The sequence below is a fragment of the Sciurus carolinensis genome, chromosome 14, assembly GCF_902686445.1.
Source record: "Sciurus carolinensis chromosome 14, mSciCar1.2, whole genome shotgun sequence".
Lineage (NCBI taxonomy): Eukaryota > Metazoa > Chordata > Mammalia > Rodentia > Sciuridae > Sciurus > Sciurus carolinensis.
The window spans coordinates 19,786,972-19,802,393 of NC_062226.1; the positions used below are offsets into that span (position 1 = coordinate 19,786,972).

A 15,422-nucleotide genomic window follows, 5' to 3' on the forward strand; every position below is an offset into this window, starting at 1 on the left:
TCTCCAGAGTAGGACGTTTGCCATGGCTTCGTCATTTATTTCCAGAGTTGGTTTCTGTGTGTAACATGAAGTGCTGGTCTTCCAAGTTCAGTATGGGCTCAGTCTCTGAGTCTGTGGGAGCCCATGGGAATGACTCGGGGTGGGGAGGATGGGGTGCAGACTCCCGAGGTCTAGGAAACGCTGCCGCACCTCATGGATTTTCACAGAAGTTCTGCCGTGGTGTATCGGGTGGGTTTTGTTGGGATCCTCATTTTACAGTTAAAAAAATATGAGGTTCAAATCAAACAACATTACCCTGTGTAAATTTATGATTACACAAATGGTATGCCGTTACGCCATGTACAAACAGAAACAACATGTATCCCATTTGTTTACAATAAAAAAAAAATATATGAGGTTCAGAGCCGGGAAGTACCTTGGCCAGGGTCACACAGCAAGAAAATGGTAGAACCAGGATGGGCACCCCAGGGTGTCAGCCTGCAGGGCTTGTCCGTGGCTAGCCTGGCTCCCAGGAGGGGCTGAGCCCCAGGCCTGGCTGCCCAGCTCATGTCAGGGCTCAGAGGTGCTGGGCTTCTCTCCAGGGATGCCGGAGAGCAGATGGTACCCGTGAAACCACCCAGCTTCCAGACTTCCACGACCAGAGACGGGCACACGTTGAGCCCGGGCAGGGCCAGTGGCGCTCCTCCAGGGCCTGGCGTGCCACCTGACCGTGCGTACCACCAGAGCAGTCTGACCAGCCTGGAGGGAAGCGGCATCTCCGAACACCTTCCGCAGAAGTCTCTGCGCCTCGCTGGCCGGCCCCACGCAGAGGTGAGCGTCCACACGGCGGCGGGGCCGGACCCCCGCCGTCCTGAGCTCCTCCTCCAGGCTGGCTGCCGCTCCCACTCTGCCTGTCACTCGGGCTTAGGCCCAGGGCCACCCCCACCGTCCCTCCCTCCGCCTGAGCTCTCGTTCCTCCCTGGGGGGGTCACAGCGGGGCTCACCGTCAGAGCAGCTGCTCTCAACTGTGGCGGGGCCGCAGACACTGTGCCCTCTCCTGGCGTTAGTGGGGCCAGCGAGCAGACGCGCACACGCACACCTTGGGATCTGCCAGCCATGGCCCGGCTCTGCTCTCATGGAGCGCCCTCAGGGAGGGTGCCCGTCACTCTCACGTTCTCTGGGCCTCTCTTGAGCCCAGCGTGCGGGACGCGTGCATGTTTGTCGGGTTGTTTTCCGACGCGTTGGGCCTGAGTGTTTCTGCGGTCGGGTGAGGCCATGGCACCTCGGGCCTTCTGTGGATTCTGGAATGAGACCTCCTTTCCATGCCTCCTCGCCACCGTGCCTGCCCCAGGAGGCTGGCTGCCAGTCCTCAGGGAGGCTGGACTTGCTGGGGTCCTCTCAGTATGGAGATCCTGCTGCTAACTGGGTGCTCCTGTCGGGCCTGCGGACCTTCACGCCCTGGATCTGGCTGGGCATGGGAGCCTGGCAGCCTCCCTGGCCCCTGAGCCCTGGAATGTGAGGTGGGCAGCCCCTGGGAGGGGCTTCCCACGGTGCCCCACACACATTCCTCAGGCTTAAAGGGATGCGGCCTCTTTTAGGAGCCCTGGATGGCATCCCCAGAGACAGACAGTGGCTTCGTGGGCTCAGAAACCAGCAGAGTGTCACCCCTCACCCAGACCCCAGAGCACCGACTCTCCCACAGCAGGTATCCCAGGGCCCCCACTGACCCATCCGTGCACCCCTGGGACAGCCTGGGATTCAGATGCCCAGGGCAGCCCAGCACAGAGCTTGGGATCTGGGCGTTCCCAGGCCTGCATTTCACGTTTCATTCTTTGTTCCCATCTGAGTGCTGGGGGACAGAAGCTCAGAGAGGGGAGGCGCCTTGCTCATTGTCACTCAGCCAATTAGGGACAGTCCTGGAAGTTGATAGTCGCTGGACAAATAAACAGCTGAATGGATGAATGAGTAAAAACTTCAGGGCGTGGTGAGGTGAACAGAAGCCATGGATGTGGGGAGCCCAAGGGAAGAGAGAGGGCAGAGGAGAGGTGGGCCACCAAGCAGACTGGCAGCCTCCAGAGTGGGTCCCACATGTGTGTGAGGAACAGAGAAGACATGATTTATGTTGTCTGCAAAGGAAATGGAGCTCACCGTTTCCCACACGCGTGCTAGGTGTGCTGCTGCCATGTGAGGGCCTGTGATCCAGTGTCCTTGGAAACGTACTGCCAGAGCTTGAAGGTTGCAGGTCCCAAAGTTTGGGAGGCCATCGCTTTAGCATGTGGAGGGGTTTGGGTGCCAGGGCCTGAGGCCTATCTTGGTGAGACCTCAGTGTGTCTCTCCCTGCCTGGTCCCCAGCAATCCAGGAGCAGCAGCCCGGCACTTCACTGCATCTGCACCCTGTGACGGGTCCTCCCACCCCAAGACCAGGGGTCCTCTTGTTCCCAGAAGAACCTCTGAGCCCAGCACACCCAGGAGCCGAGCCCAGAGGCACCCCTCCAGCCAGAGCTGTCCTCTCCGGCAGAGGAAGCCCAGCTCCCACCTGGACCAAGAGCTGGCGGCTGAGATGGGTGAGTCTGGGTGGGTGGGAACCTGGGCGGGGCCAAACTGCATGGATGGAAATTTCAAACAACGGGAACTCTTTAGGATGCAAAACTGTACCCAGGTTCGTGGTCAGAAAATCTGATATTACAGATAGGGCTAACAGAAAGGAACAAAAGAAAAAAAATACCTGTGAGCTATTTTCCATGCTGATAAAGGTGTGTGTTTATTTACTTAAAACAGAAATGGGACCACACTCTAGATGACAGCCTCCTTTTTCCACTAAGCATTGTCTCATGAACATTTTCCACACCTATAAAAATCTATGTATGATACCATTTTTATCTTTATAAAATGCACACAAACTTTTTACTGAAATAAACACAGAGAAGAAATTAAATATTGATGAATTTGAACGTAGAACATGATCACAACTCCAGAACTCAAGCTCCTTCCAGCCACCACCCCAGGCGCAACCACTGCTGGAACTTGTGACACCTCAGATTAACTGCCTCTTCCTATGGTTCATCTTTAAAAAGAGATTTTTAATTAATTTTTTTTATTTTGAGAAAACGGTGGATTCCTGTGCAATTTGAAGAGAGAACACAGGAGATCTCAAGTGCCTCTCCCAGCTTCCCCCAGAGGTCACATCTGGCAAAACTAGTGCAGGGTCACAGCAGCTGTCTGCATTGATGACATCACCCTGGCCAGGAACCACTCATCTCTTCTTACGTCAATCATTTTTAAAATTTTTTTTGTATTTTTGGTACTGGGCATTGAACTCACGGGCGCTTAACCACTGAGCCACATCCCTAGCCCTTTTTATTTTTTATTTAGAGACAGGGTCTTGCTGACTTGCTTAGGGCCTCACTAAATTGCTGAGGCTTGCTTTGAACTTGAAATCCTGCCTCAGCCTCCCAAGCCATTGGGATTACAAGCATGTGTCATCGTGCCTGGCTTCATGTCTATCATTTTGTCATTTCGAGAATGTGGAATGAATGGAATCAGACAATGTGCGTTCTCTTTTGGGATGGGCGTTTTCACTTGGTGAACTACTTGAGATTCACCTGAATTGTCCCGTGTCAGTAGTGTCCTGTGTATGTTGCTAGGTAGTGTCCCAAGGGCCCTTGCTTTTACACATGGGCCAGAACCACAGGTGTCCACCTTGGTCCCTGTCCCTTTAAGAAGCCAGGGTTTGTCACGCTCTCCCCACGCACAGGTAAGGGTGTGACTGACTCCAGAAGGACATGGAGGCCCCAAAGCCTGTCCCTGAATGACCTAGTGAGATGGCCCCAGCACTTGGCAAGTGCTTCCTGGAGACTCGAGGGTGTGAGATGGGGGAGCAGGGTGCTCTTCAGAGCAGCCCAAGGCCCGGCAGCGCAGCCCCCTGTGCTCCCACAGTAGGCCAGGCTTCTGGTTCTGAGGTCAGTGGGCCGCTGGACACTCAGGAACTTCACCTGGGACCTCAGTAGAGCACCATCTCCTCACCCACCACCGCGCTCCACCCAGCTGAAGCCTCCAGCGTCCTCTGCCTCCACTCACGTCGGCCTCTCTCTGCCTCCCTAGTGGACCCGGGCCCCGAGTTCGAGGGGCGAAAGCAGATTTCTGAGCAGCTTTTCCCCAGCAGTACAATCAGCCTGCCTCCCACCCCAGCCCCTGCAGCTGCCCCTCTGCCTGGCGGATCTCGAGAGACTACTCCCAGCCTCCTCCTCTCCAGGACGGGACGCGAGTAAGTAGGGCACTTGGGCTGTGCAGACCCCAGCCCCGGGCAGCAGGGAGCAGAGGTGACAGGGATGGGCCTGCTAGCTCACACCCAGGTGCCAGGCTGGGGCCAGGCAGACCCAGGCCAGGGCTGCTTCTCTGGGACTTCCTTGATCTAGACTTTGGGGACATTTTCCAGCCAGGGGAAATGACCTAGAGGGTCACCTGCCTGGGGCCAAGACGTCCCCTCCCTCATCTAGGACAAGTCTGCCCTTCAGACAGGTGACTTCTACAGATGGCTTGTTCACTGTAGGAACTCAGAAGCCACTGCGTGTGTCTGTCTCTCTCACTCTGTCTCTGTCTCTCTCACTCCCTTTTTCTCACATCTCTCACTGTGTCTCTCTCACTCTGCCTCCTTCTCTCTGTCTCTCTGCAGTTTCTGCCAAGCTCCTCTGGTGGGAGAGGGTGGTAGGCAGCCTGCTCAGGCCTCGCCCTCTCCCCCTGCCCATGGCCTGCAGTCTGGCCAGGGCCCTTGCTGTGTCTGCCTCAGAGCTCAGCACTCACCTCCAGGGCTCCCGTGGCCCATGCACTAGTCCTCCCCACGTGCACAGTGGTGTCCAGCTGCCGTTGGGTGGTGTCCAGGCCTAGGTTGACCAGGTCTGTCTCTGCATTCTCCCCCATGACTACTTAGGCCTAGAAGCATATTTGCCTGTGTTGTGCCAGGTGCTGGGGACACAATGGCGGACAGTTCACTGTCCTTGGCTTCGGAAGGCTCGCTGTCTCATGAAATGGACAGAGAAGCAGGCAGCGGCTCCCCAGCGTGGGGAAGCAGGCAGTGGAGAGGCCCCAAGCTAAGGCAGTATAAGGGTTCAAGGTGCAGGGAGGGACATGGTGTCTCAGCCAAGACCCAGAGGAGGAGAGATGGCAGAAGGGACAGTGCGCAGAGGCCTGGAGGTGAGGAGGGCTGTCACCTTTGACGAGATGTTGGTGACAGCTGGGTCCTAGCGTGTGAGCAGGTGGGCGCCGAGCAGACAGGCTGGCAGAAGCTCCCTGCTCAATGCTCCCTCCTCAAAGGCCACCAGTCACACTGGACCAGGGCTGGGCTCAGAGAAAGCCCTCGTGGAACCTGCGCAGTGACTGAGGCCCACCTGAGGAGGGGGAGGGCTTGGGCAGGGGAGCGGTGTGGGGGGCTTTGTTTTAGAATGAGGCCTCTGGCCACCAGGGCTGAGGAGAGAGGCTGCCCCAGCAGGAGAGGAGGCTGGGGCCTGGACTCCAGGGACGGTCCAGAGGGAAGGAGGCTGAGAAGAGAAGTTTCGGCATTTGAGCCACAGGACTCAGTAGTTGGTTAGGAGGGGTGTTCAAGGAATCCGGAAGGAATCCTCCAACTTCCGGCTGTCTTGGGCAGGGATGGGACAAGTTTGCCAGGATCGATGGATTTCAGTGCCCCTGGGACACAGTGACCAAAGAGTTAAAGTCAGAAGTTCCAAAGCTTGAGGTGAACATCCCAGAGAGGGGGAGTGTGTGTCCAAGTTCCAGGTCTAAGGAGGGAGCTCCCCTTCCAGGGAGGGGTTAACTGTGGCAGGAGCCTCACTCTCCGCTCTCCGCAGCCTCCGCCCTGGTGGCTCGCCTGGGAATTGCCAGCTCGCGTCTCCCTGGGGATTGCCTGGGAAACCAGTTCCATTACACACAAACCTGGCTGGGACGTAGCCAGAGAGAGGGCTCCGGTGCCACCTTCCACACTCATTGGAGACCCGTGTTTGCTGGACGTGGCACTCGGAGACACCCAGAAGTCCAGGGACCACCAGGCGAGAACTGACCCTGAGGGCAGCCCCAGCCTGGAAGCCACCCCAGAGCCAGCATAGAGCGTGCCATCAGCCCAGAGGAGCACAGCAAGCTGGGCTCCAGCGCCGCACTGTGGGTAGGGGTCTCGGGTGCGGGCTGAGTGGTGGGGTTGCCTGCCACCATGCCAGCTTGGCCCATGGAATGCACCCTGTGGTGCAGGGGCTGATGGGAGAGAAACAATATGCTCCAGATGCTAGCGGCTTGGTGCCCGGCTTGTGAACAAGAGCAGGCTGTGCCTGGGTCCACAGGGGTCACAACCTTGCTGGTGGCACCCTGCACCTCCCCGCCCTGGCACTTCACCCTCTAGCTCAGCATGCTGGGTGCACCTAATGTCCCCTTATCTATCCTCCACGTGCGACATCTTGCTCCACACTCCGTGTGCGACGCCTTGCTCCCTCCTGAAGCATGAATCCAGCTCAGTGATGTTTCTGAGAACTGTCAGGTGTGAGGGTCTATAGGGTCAGGAGATAGGGACAACCTGGTCCCTGCCTGCCGGTGGCTCAGGGTTGAGGACATGGACAAGTATCTTCTGCCGGGAGCCAAGAGATGAACCATAGGAAATGTTTCAAGGATCCCAGGAGGAGGGGCTGAGCAAGGACAGAAAGGAGCCAGGCCCAGTCACAAAATTAAGGTTTCTAGAGAAGAGTGGTGGCAGAGGACAGCCCAGGGCCAGGGCAGGTCAGAAGGAAATTGTGAAGTGGACCTTTGGCCCGTGTGTCCTCCTCATCCCCACCTGGAGGATCACTGCTCATACCCTGTGTGGTAGGAAGGCTGACCCCAAAGGAAGTTTCCGATCTGCTCACAGAATGCTCAGAGACATGAACTCAGAGAGGTGTCCAGATGTGTAGCAAGAAAAGTAGATGCACAGGAAAGTTCTAGAATCATTCAACAGCAGCCTCGGCCCCTGTGCCTGCTGGGAAGGGACAAGACCACCGTATCTAGGCTGCCCTCAGGTTGCTATGCTCTGCTCTCTTTCTGTCTCCACCCCGCCAGCCAGGCCATCCTCGAACTGCAGGCGGAGGTGTCCCGGCTCCGTCTGCAGCTGGAGGACAGCCTGCACCGGCCACTCCAGGGCAGCCCGACACACCCAACATCCGCCTGTGACCAACCTGCCCTGACCCAGGACCGGCCAGCTGCTTCCTCAACCCCCTGGGGCTCCCACTGTGGCAGGTAGGTGACCCACCTCTGTTCCCTGTGGCAACTGTAGAAGATAGATGGTGGCCTGCCTCTGACTCTCCTAGACACAGGGACGTAGACCCAGCCACTTCCCCCGCGGTCAGTCAGTCCTTCGTTTATGCACTCTCAGTTTTTCATGGTGTGGTGTTTGATGCATAAAAGAATGTCTAAGCTTATGTGTTAGTAAGAAAGCGTGATGCAAAGCATATCCCTGAACCCACCTCTCACCCAGGAGCTGGTGCTCTTTCCGAATTCTCCTGTACTCATTTGGTGGACATGCGTTTGTGAAGACAACTTCTAAAATCAACTCACTTCTTTTGAGTGTTCCTGTGGAGGGCACTAGACTAAGGGTTTTATGGACAGTATCTCAATCCTTTCAACAGACATTAGAAGCCATCGCTCTTACAATCCCTGTTTGACAGATGAGGAAACTCAGGATCAGAGAGGCACAGAGCCACTTTCCCTGAGACTGGTTCCAGAGTCTGATTTTGTCCTCTACATTGTCCTTCTCCCACTGTGTGATTAACATTTCTCTGGGTGGCCTTTTTGTGGGCCATCTGTAAAAGCTGCACAAAATCTCATCCAGTGACATTACTTTCCTTCCCTATTGTTAGTAAATCCATAGAGCGATTGTCCGGGGAATCCGAAGGTACAGAGCAACCTGCAGGAAGGCAGCGAGCCAGGTCCTCCTCAGTGCCTCGGGAGGTGCCTCAACTGTCCCTGAGTAAGTGCTGACCAGGTCTGGTTTCTGGAGGCCATGGCGTGGGCGTGTTCCTCCGTGGTCACAGACCATGGCTGCAACCTTTCAGGAAACCAGGAGGAGGTCATTTGTGTATTGTGCCTGCGGCAGTGCTCTGAGTGACGGTGCGCATCCCTGTGTGGTCCCTGCTGTGTGAGGGGCAGCTGTAAGGGCTCTGCAGATGTCACCTTGCAGACCTGCTCTGCCGGGGTCATCCTGTCCATGTTCTGCTCATGAGGACCCTGAGTCCCAGGCCCAGAGAGCCTGGGAATGTGCCTGAGGGAACCTGGCTCTCTCTGGGTTGTTACCCCTCGGAGCAGTTAAAGGGATGCTGACCATGCAGTGGTGGTGACCTCCCTCCCAGGATTGCTGCAGAGGTGCAGGATTGCTCCAGGGTGACTGGACTGGCTTAGCACAGGGTCAGGGTTCCGAGGTGCAAGCTGTATTCCCGAGAGGCAGCTCAGGGTCACAACTCAGTCATGGTCCTGGAGCCTGAACTTGCCATGAGCTCACTCCTCGAGCTATGCGGCCCCACCCCTGCCCCCCTGAACTCCCTATTTTTTTACCCCAGGTTTGGACTCTGAGCCGCCCTCCCCCCAGGTGTCAACTGGGAAGAACAGGAACACAGAGGATGGTCCCTGGGCCTCTCAAGAGGAAACGAGAAGGGCAGGCAGTGGCAGACGGCCTGACAGGGTCTCCTTCCGTGGGCAGTACACAGGTGCGTCAGGCCGGGGACAGGGGGACATGGCAGAGTCCAGAGGAAGGTCTCTTCCATGGCAGGCTCTTTCCATTTACCCTGTGGCCACTCCAATCTCATCTGCCACTTCTGATAGGAGGAGCATCGGGGGTGTGGCATCCTAGTCCCAGGTTCTGATAGCGTCAGGGGTGTGGCCTCCTCTGCCATGTTCTGATAGGAGGAGCATTGGGGCGTGGCCCCTGCCAGCATTCTGATAGGAGAAGCATCAGGGCAAGGCCTCCCCTGCCATGTTCTGATAGGTGGAGCATCAGGGATTGGCCTCCCTGATCTGGGGGCTGTGTTCCTTCATCATTCATTGTGCAGACATCTGCCCCAGGCCTCCCTTTGCTGGAGCCCATGCTTGGTTCTGGGGTGCCCATTCAGCTCAGCCAGCTAATGATAAAGAGGTCCATGATCTCCTTTGCCACTCAAGCCTGGTCAAAGCACTGAATGTCACACATTGGCATCTGGCTTGCCCTCTGATTGCCAGGGACCTCTGCTCCTTGTGAACTAGACATTTGGCTCAGGTGATACCTAGTAGCATTTTAGAGTACTTGACACTTAGAAAATCCACAGGATTTTCTGCAGGAGCGTAGCTGGCCAGCAGAGGCACTGGCCAGCAGTTGCAATGAGCCAAGTGACAGTGTCAGGGGGCACCACCCTCAGTCCCCACTGTGCTGAGGAGGCAGGAATGGCCTCACCTGCCCACAGAGATGTCAGAGAGCAAGCAGTCCCCACCCCTTACGTGGCTTCAGGCCCATGTCAGGGGCCTCTTTAAGACTCAGACCTGCTCAGCAGAGGGTGGTGAGGATTTGAGAGCCCACCCAGCTTTCTAGAGGCATCCAGAGCTTTCCATTTTCCCAAACTGGGTGGAGACCTCACAGACATGGCCCATTTGGTTCACTCAGCGAACCAGGAAGCTGCCACCCCAACTGGCCCCTCTTGCAGCCAGAGCACAAAGGAAAAGCCACTGGGGTTCAAACCAGCAGGGGGCACTGGGGAGCAGCACTGCTCTTCGCCACAGCTTAGTTCAGCTCCCCACCCAGCCTGGGCGTGCTGATTGCTCTGTGTGGTGACCGCCAGGCAGCTGCTCCTAGGAGTGAGGAGGCAGGGGAGAGCTTACACAAGTGAGCACACCTTAAACGAGTTTTACACATGCATGTGCATGCATACATGTTTGACGTGTATGTGCTCATGTGCGCACATGAGACAGGGAGCATCTGTTAAGCCATTGAGAGGGAGAGGGCTGAGGTCACTCAGCAGAGTCCTCTGGGTTCTGCACACCCGGCCCCCACCAGGCTGATGCTGACTGCCCAGTTTCTCCCCCAGGTCAGGAGTACCACCTTCTGCCCTCCAAGGCTGCCCTGAGAAACAGTGGCACAGCCTCCTGTCCCCGCTGCCAGCCCATCAGATCACGGGACACAGGTAAGGGATGGGACCTGGGGCAGCCACAGGTGCAACTTCTTGCTGTCGGGACCCCATGTGGCTGGCCCTGTGGGCCTGGAAGCCCGCAGCTGGGGGTGGTGTGGACACAGGCGAGGAGGGGACTTTTCTGGGCTTCTCAGCCTTGCCAGGTACCTGCCACCACCCTATTGCTCCCAGGGCCACTGCCTGAAGCCACCTTCTGGGATTTTAGAAGTCCCTAAAGAGTCCTGGTGGACAGCCGTGGCTGCAGGGCAGCTGGCAGCAGTAGTTATGCCTCTTCCCCCATCCTGCCTTCACCCACATCCTTTCCCCAAACATAGCAAGTGTTGAAGAAGGTGGTGGCCTAAGAATCCAAGCATCGGGTTCTGGTTCCAGTGCTGCCACTAGCTTGCTGTGTGACCTTAGGTCAGTTCCTTGACTGTTCTGATCCTCAGGTTCCATGTCCAAAATGAGAGCCCCAGAGAGGGTCTCTGAGGCTTTTTAAGCAATGACAGTGATAATGACGGAGTTACCATTTATCCAGTCCTGCTGCTCAGAGGAAATCACACTCTATACTGCATAGCCTGTGTCGATCCTCAGGTCTATGAAGTATTACTGTTGTGTCCATTTTGAACTTCCTGATACAGGCTCAGAGAGATTAGGTAACTTGCCTGGTGGCACACAGCTTATGAGTAGTAAAGACTTGAATGCAGGACTCTGACTCAGAGCCTCAGCTCCACTGCCGGGCCTCAGCCTCTACTGGAGTCCCTACAGGCCCCTCCCTCCAGTCCTTCCTTCCTTCCTCATCCACTCGGCAACTACCCATGCCACCATGCCAGGCCTCGGGCCCGACCCCAAGCTGCCAGTGGCAGAGCTGGGATGGGAGCGCAGGGTGGGCTGGGGACAGCAGCTGTCGGGCAGGGGGCTCCCCAGAGGGCATGCAGGTCCAGCCAAGTCCAGAGGAGATGCAGGCGGCCTGGAACACCAGGTGCAGAGCGGGGATTTGTAAGGGAGAGCACCGATGCCCTTCCTGCTGCTCAGTGGGCTTCTGCTGACCTTGTCCCTGGAGGCCTGGACGCCACTCCCATGCGGGACAGGTCAGATGAGCGCTGCTTCCCAGCCCTGAGACCTTAGCTTGCAGAGCCTCAGTTTCCCCAACCATAGAATGGGAAGTAAACAGCAATAGCCCAGGGCCTGAGGGTGGGGTCAGTGCTGCAGGATGGCCCTCGGCCAGTGCCTGGCCCAGGCGGGGTGCACTCTGACGTTGTGCTGTCTCTGCGCTGGCTCCTGACAGCAGCTCGGTGCTGTGGGGCCTGTGGGAGCTCCAGGCCTGACGATCCAGACACAGTCCTCTCCTGCCCCCTTCCAGGCAGTGCCGCCACCAGGGAGCCACAGGGACCGTCCGCCACTGATGCCCTCCGATGTCCCTTGTGTGGTCACATCAAGTCCCTTCCAGAAGGAGATGGCCCAGGCTCAGGCACCCCTGGTAGGGACAAGTGCTCAGTGTCTGCTTGTGTCCAGACTGCAGCTCTGCCTGACCTGGGGACCGGGGGTGAGTCTAGTGGGGTGGCGGGAATGGGATTCCACGGAGCGGCTTCCCTAGGGGGCCTGCCCAGGAGCGCGAGGGGCCACGCCCACCCTCGGCGGAATATGCCAGGCGGTCGACGTGTCCTGGCTCCTCCCACAGGAGCGGAAAAGTCCTCCGCCAAGAGAAACGCACCTACGACTTCCAGCCCCAAGCAGAGGAGTCAGCGGGCAGGCTCGCCCGCACGGCCACCCCCTGGACTGTGGTACCTGGCGGCCGCGCCCTCAGCACGGCGTCCCCCGGCCTTCGCCTACGTCCCCTCGGTTCCCGTCATGCCTTATCCACCAGCCACTGTGTAAGAGCCCCCGACTGCTCCAGCCTCTGAATCACAGAGGAGGCTGCTGGGCACAGCCGTGGGGGGCGGAGCAGCACGGCTCTCCTGGGGCCCGTCCCGGGTGGCTGACCGCTGCCTCTCCCGGCGCTCCGGGAGTCCCTCGGCTTGCTGGGGAGGAGAGTGCTCGGCCCTGGGGGCCCAGCAAGGAAGGAGGCTGGCCAGAGGGAGACTGCCCCTGGGAGCTCCTGAGGGCCTGGAACCCTAAGGTCCCCTAATTATCCTCCAGGAGGGCCATTTCCTTGTGGCCAAGCAAGCAATGAAGCCTCGCTAGTTTTTTTAAATAGACTTCCTGTTTCAGAACAGTTTTGGATTTGGGGGCATTGAGCAGACCGCAGGGAGGTCCCTCGTGCCAGGCCCTCCCCACAGCGCCCGTTCTGAACATCTTAGGATGTTAGTAGGGTATGTTGGTCCCCAGGAGGGAGCCGGCATTAGCAATGGTGGTTAACCAAGTCCATGGCTTGTTCAGAGCCCTTTGTTGGTCTTCCGGGGTGCCGTCCAGGATCTCCTGCATTTCCTGCAGCCCCTTAACTGCTTCCCAGACTGACCTTGTTTCTAGGCGACATGGAGGTGCTCCTGCCAGGTGTTCTGGAGGATGTGTTACCTGCCAAGAGGGTAGAGAGTAGTGGGGCTGAGCGGCGGGGGCTTTGGAGTCAGGGAGGGCAGCTTTGGAATCCACCCCATGACGTGGCAAAGCTGCCTGCTCTGAGCCTCGGTTTCCCCTATAGTGAAACGAGCCAGTCAGGGTTCAGTGGCCATGCTCTGGGCAGCAGGTGCCTGGGCAGTGAGGGCAGAGTCACTGTGCAGGATGATGCTTGAGGGGAGCAGATGCCCAGGTGCCGTCCACCCTGGGCCTTCCCAAGGAGGCTGGCCTGTGCTGGGTTTCTTGCTGAACCAGGGCAGGCCCCCAAGGAACCTTCCCCCCAGCACCCGCCGGCACGCTCAGGGCCTGGCAGAAGCACGTGCACACACCTGTTGATGTGCCTACTCGCTGGGCGGGAAAGGCTTTGCCTGGAACTTGGTGGCCCTCTGGGTCTCCTTACTGCTCCTGAGGCTGTGTCTTTCCAGCCATGCCTGTGGGGACAACTAGCCAGGCAGGCAGCAGCTCCAGACCTGGGTGGGACATGGGGGAGGGGAAAGGAGTTAGGGGCCAATGGTGGCCTCTGAAAACGGCCTGTGGTGAGGATCAGGTGGAGGAAGCACAGGCTGTGCTCCTGGTGCGGAGGAGCTGGGCTCAGGACTGAGCATGCTCAGTAGTGCCCTGTGGTTCAGGAAGCTCTTGGCCTGGGCTGCCACCTGCTGGCCGCCACCCACAGCCCGCTGCAGAGGCTCTGCACCAGAGGGTTTGTGGGGGCTTCTACCCTAGGGGGCTTAGGGGGCTTCTTGGGCCAGCTGGTCATCCAGGAGCAGGTGGGGTGTGGGGAGCTCCCCAGAGGCAGGAGCGCGTCTGCCATTCCCTTGGCCCAGCCGCTCACCAGCAGGCCACTCCCTGACTGGCGCGTGCCGGAGATGCTGGCCTCAGCTCTGGGCTGCCTCCAGCTGCCCTTCCCCCTGCCCCTGGGCCTAGGAGCTGACCATGACAGAGCACCTACCTGGCCTGGCACGGCGAGCTTTTTACTTGACTTCCCGTTGGCTCTGCCCTCGGCGGCAGCTGACTGTGGCCATTGTAGGGGAGAAATCAGGCCTTGAATGGGAAGCTGACCAAGCAGAAGGACCAGGGTTCAGGGCAGGCCGGTTCCACTGGCCTCTGCTCAGGTGTGGTACCCGGTCCCTTGGTCACTCAGCTCCTCTGAGTTTCAGCACTCCTGCGGTGCTGGGTGCCAAGGGTGCCAGCCTGGCTCTGCGTACTGGAGGAGGCCAGCGGGCACTTACCTTCCCCAGCAGTGCATGAGGGTCCCGGTGGCCGCCGTCCCCCAGCACTTTGCTGGCCATCGTCCCCCTTGCAGCCCTCCCGTGGGTGCTGAGTGCCCAGCCCCATGCTGATACGCGCCTCCGCCTCTCCCCAGGTACTATGCGCCCACCGCGCCTACCTCAGCCCCTACGGCCTCGCCGCGGCCAGCCCGGGGACACCGGCACTCCATCCAGCTGGACCCCGAGGACCTGGAGGAGCTGCACGCGGCCCTGAACCAGGCAGTGCAGGCCGCGGAGGACGTGCGCTCCACCACCCGGCGGATGACCCGCTCGCTGTCGGCCGACCTGCGCCAGGCCCGCAGCCCGCGGGGCGCCTGCCTCTTCTGATTCCCTAGAGGCTCTGAGACCAGGAGGGGCGGGCAGCCCCTGCCGTCCCCTCCAGGAGGTGGCTGGAGCCCCTGATGCCAGAAAGCCCTCTGGTCCCTCCCCAGGAGAGCGGCCACCTGCTCGCCCGTGTGTTCAGAGTGGAGCGGCACCGCCTGGAAGGGGGACCAGCTTCTCGGGGGACCGGCCCCATCCAGAGGTGCTGCGCCCACGGCCACCTGCATCCAGGCAGCCTCCGCGGACTCTCCTGTCCTGCGCTTGTTCACCTCCAGCCAATAACATACATCTTATATCCGGATGGGCAGAAGCTTTCTGTACTGGGAGTCGCCCTGGTCCTTGGCCTCTTAGAGGGCCAGACACGGTGGGAAGGGCCAGGCTCTCTGGAGCAGCACTGTCCCCTCCCGTGTCCAGCCACCTCTGGGAAGGGCCTGGTCAGAGGCCTCACTCCGGTGACGCGGTCAGGGGGGCGTCTGTGGACTGTGGGACATCTTGGTCATGGGCCCAGGGCGACCTGCACCCAGCTCCTTTCCTGGTTGCGGAGGCCTCTCCCGTGGGCCGGCTGGGCTGAGGACAACTTCAGGGGCCCAGGAAGCCACCGCCAGTGGCTCTCCGCACCTCGTCCCAAGACCTGGGCTCTTCCCGGGATCTCAGTGGCATCTGACTGGTGACCAGCCACCGCCAGGCCCCAGCTGGGGGCCATGAAGCCAGGCCATCTTCTGTTCCCCACCCCGTAGCAGCACATACCTCGGCGTTCTGGAACGTGCGTGCGTGGCAGATATTTGTATATTTGAGGCATTTAAAAGTCTATTTTCGTTACAAGAGTAAATGAAGAAGAATGAATAATGATCTAACGAATAGAAAAGACGACCAAAAAGAACCACAAACATTCCCAAAACTGCCTGCGTCTGTGGTGTGTGTCATGGATCTGTGGTTTCTGAAGTCAAGTGTGTGGAGAGGGAAGGTCTGATGCCCAGCCCTGCCTCCCCCAGGGGACCTGTGGGGCGAGCGCTCCCTGACTCTGCCGCCTCCTTCTGTGGCCTTCTGTTCCTCCAGCTTTCCCCCACCTGTCCAGCCAAGCCTCTTTGTGGTGAGCCCAGAGAGGTCATGAGACACACACAGCAGAAGCCCAAGCCTGGGCTCTGCTTCCAGTGCTCTGTTC

At 58.7% G+C, this 15,422-nt stretch overlaps 1 protein-coding gene across 12 annotated transcripts in view; it reads left to right on the plus strand.

The window, feature by feature from the left end:
• The window catches only part of Akna (AT-hook transcription factor), a 42,832-nt gene extending 27,546 nt beyond the window's left edge, over positions 1-15,286 (plus strand). For 6 of the 12 annotated variants that reach the window (XM_047524620.1, XM_047524621.1, XM_047524619.1 and 3 more), the window contains 11 exons: positions 582-810; positions 1,578-1,684; positions 2,332-2,543; positions 4,081-4,243; positions 7,051-7,227; positions 7,848-7,957; positions 8,544-8,690; positions 10,038-10,133; positions 11,482-11,598; positions 11,716-11,992; positions 14,035-15,286. In XM_047524620.1, coding sequence (XP_047380576.1) covers positions 582-810; positions 1,578-1,684; positions 2,332-2,543; positions 4,081-4,243; positions 7,051-7,227; positions 7,848-7,957; positions 8,544-8,690; positions 10,038-10,133; positions 11,482-11,598; positions 11,716-11,992; positions 14,035-14,266 — 1,867 coding nt within the window. In that variant the 3' untranslated portion in view covers positions 14,267-15,286. Of the gene's footprint in view, positions 1-581; positions 811-1,577; positions 1,685-2,331; positions 2,544-4,080; positions 4,244-7,050; positions 7,228-7,847; positions 7,958-8,543; positions 8,691-10,037; positions 10,134-11,481; positions 11,665-11,715; positions 11,993-14,034 lie in introns of all 12 variants that reach the window. The other 6 variants (XM_047524627.1, XM_047524631.1, XM_047524628.1 and 3 more) reach the window with 5 other exon arrangements.
• Positions 15,287-15,422: the final 136 nt, after the last annotated feature.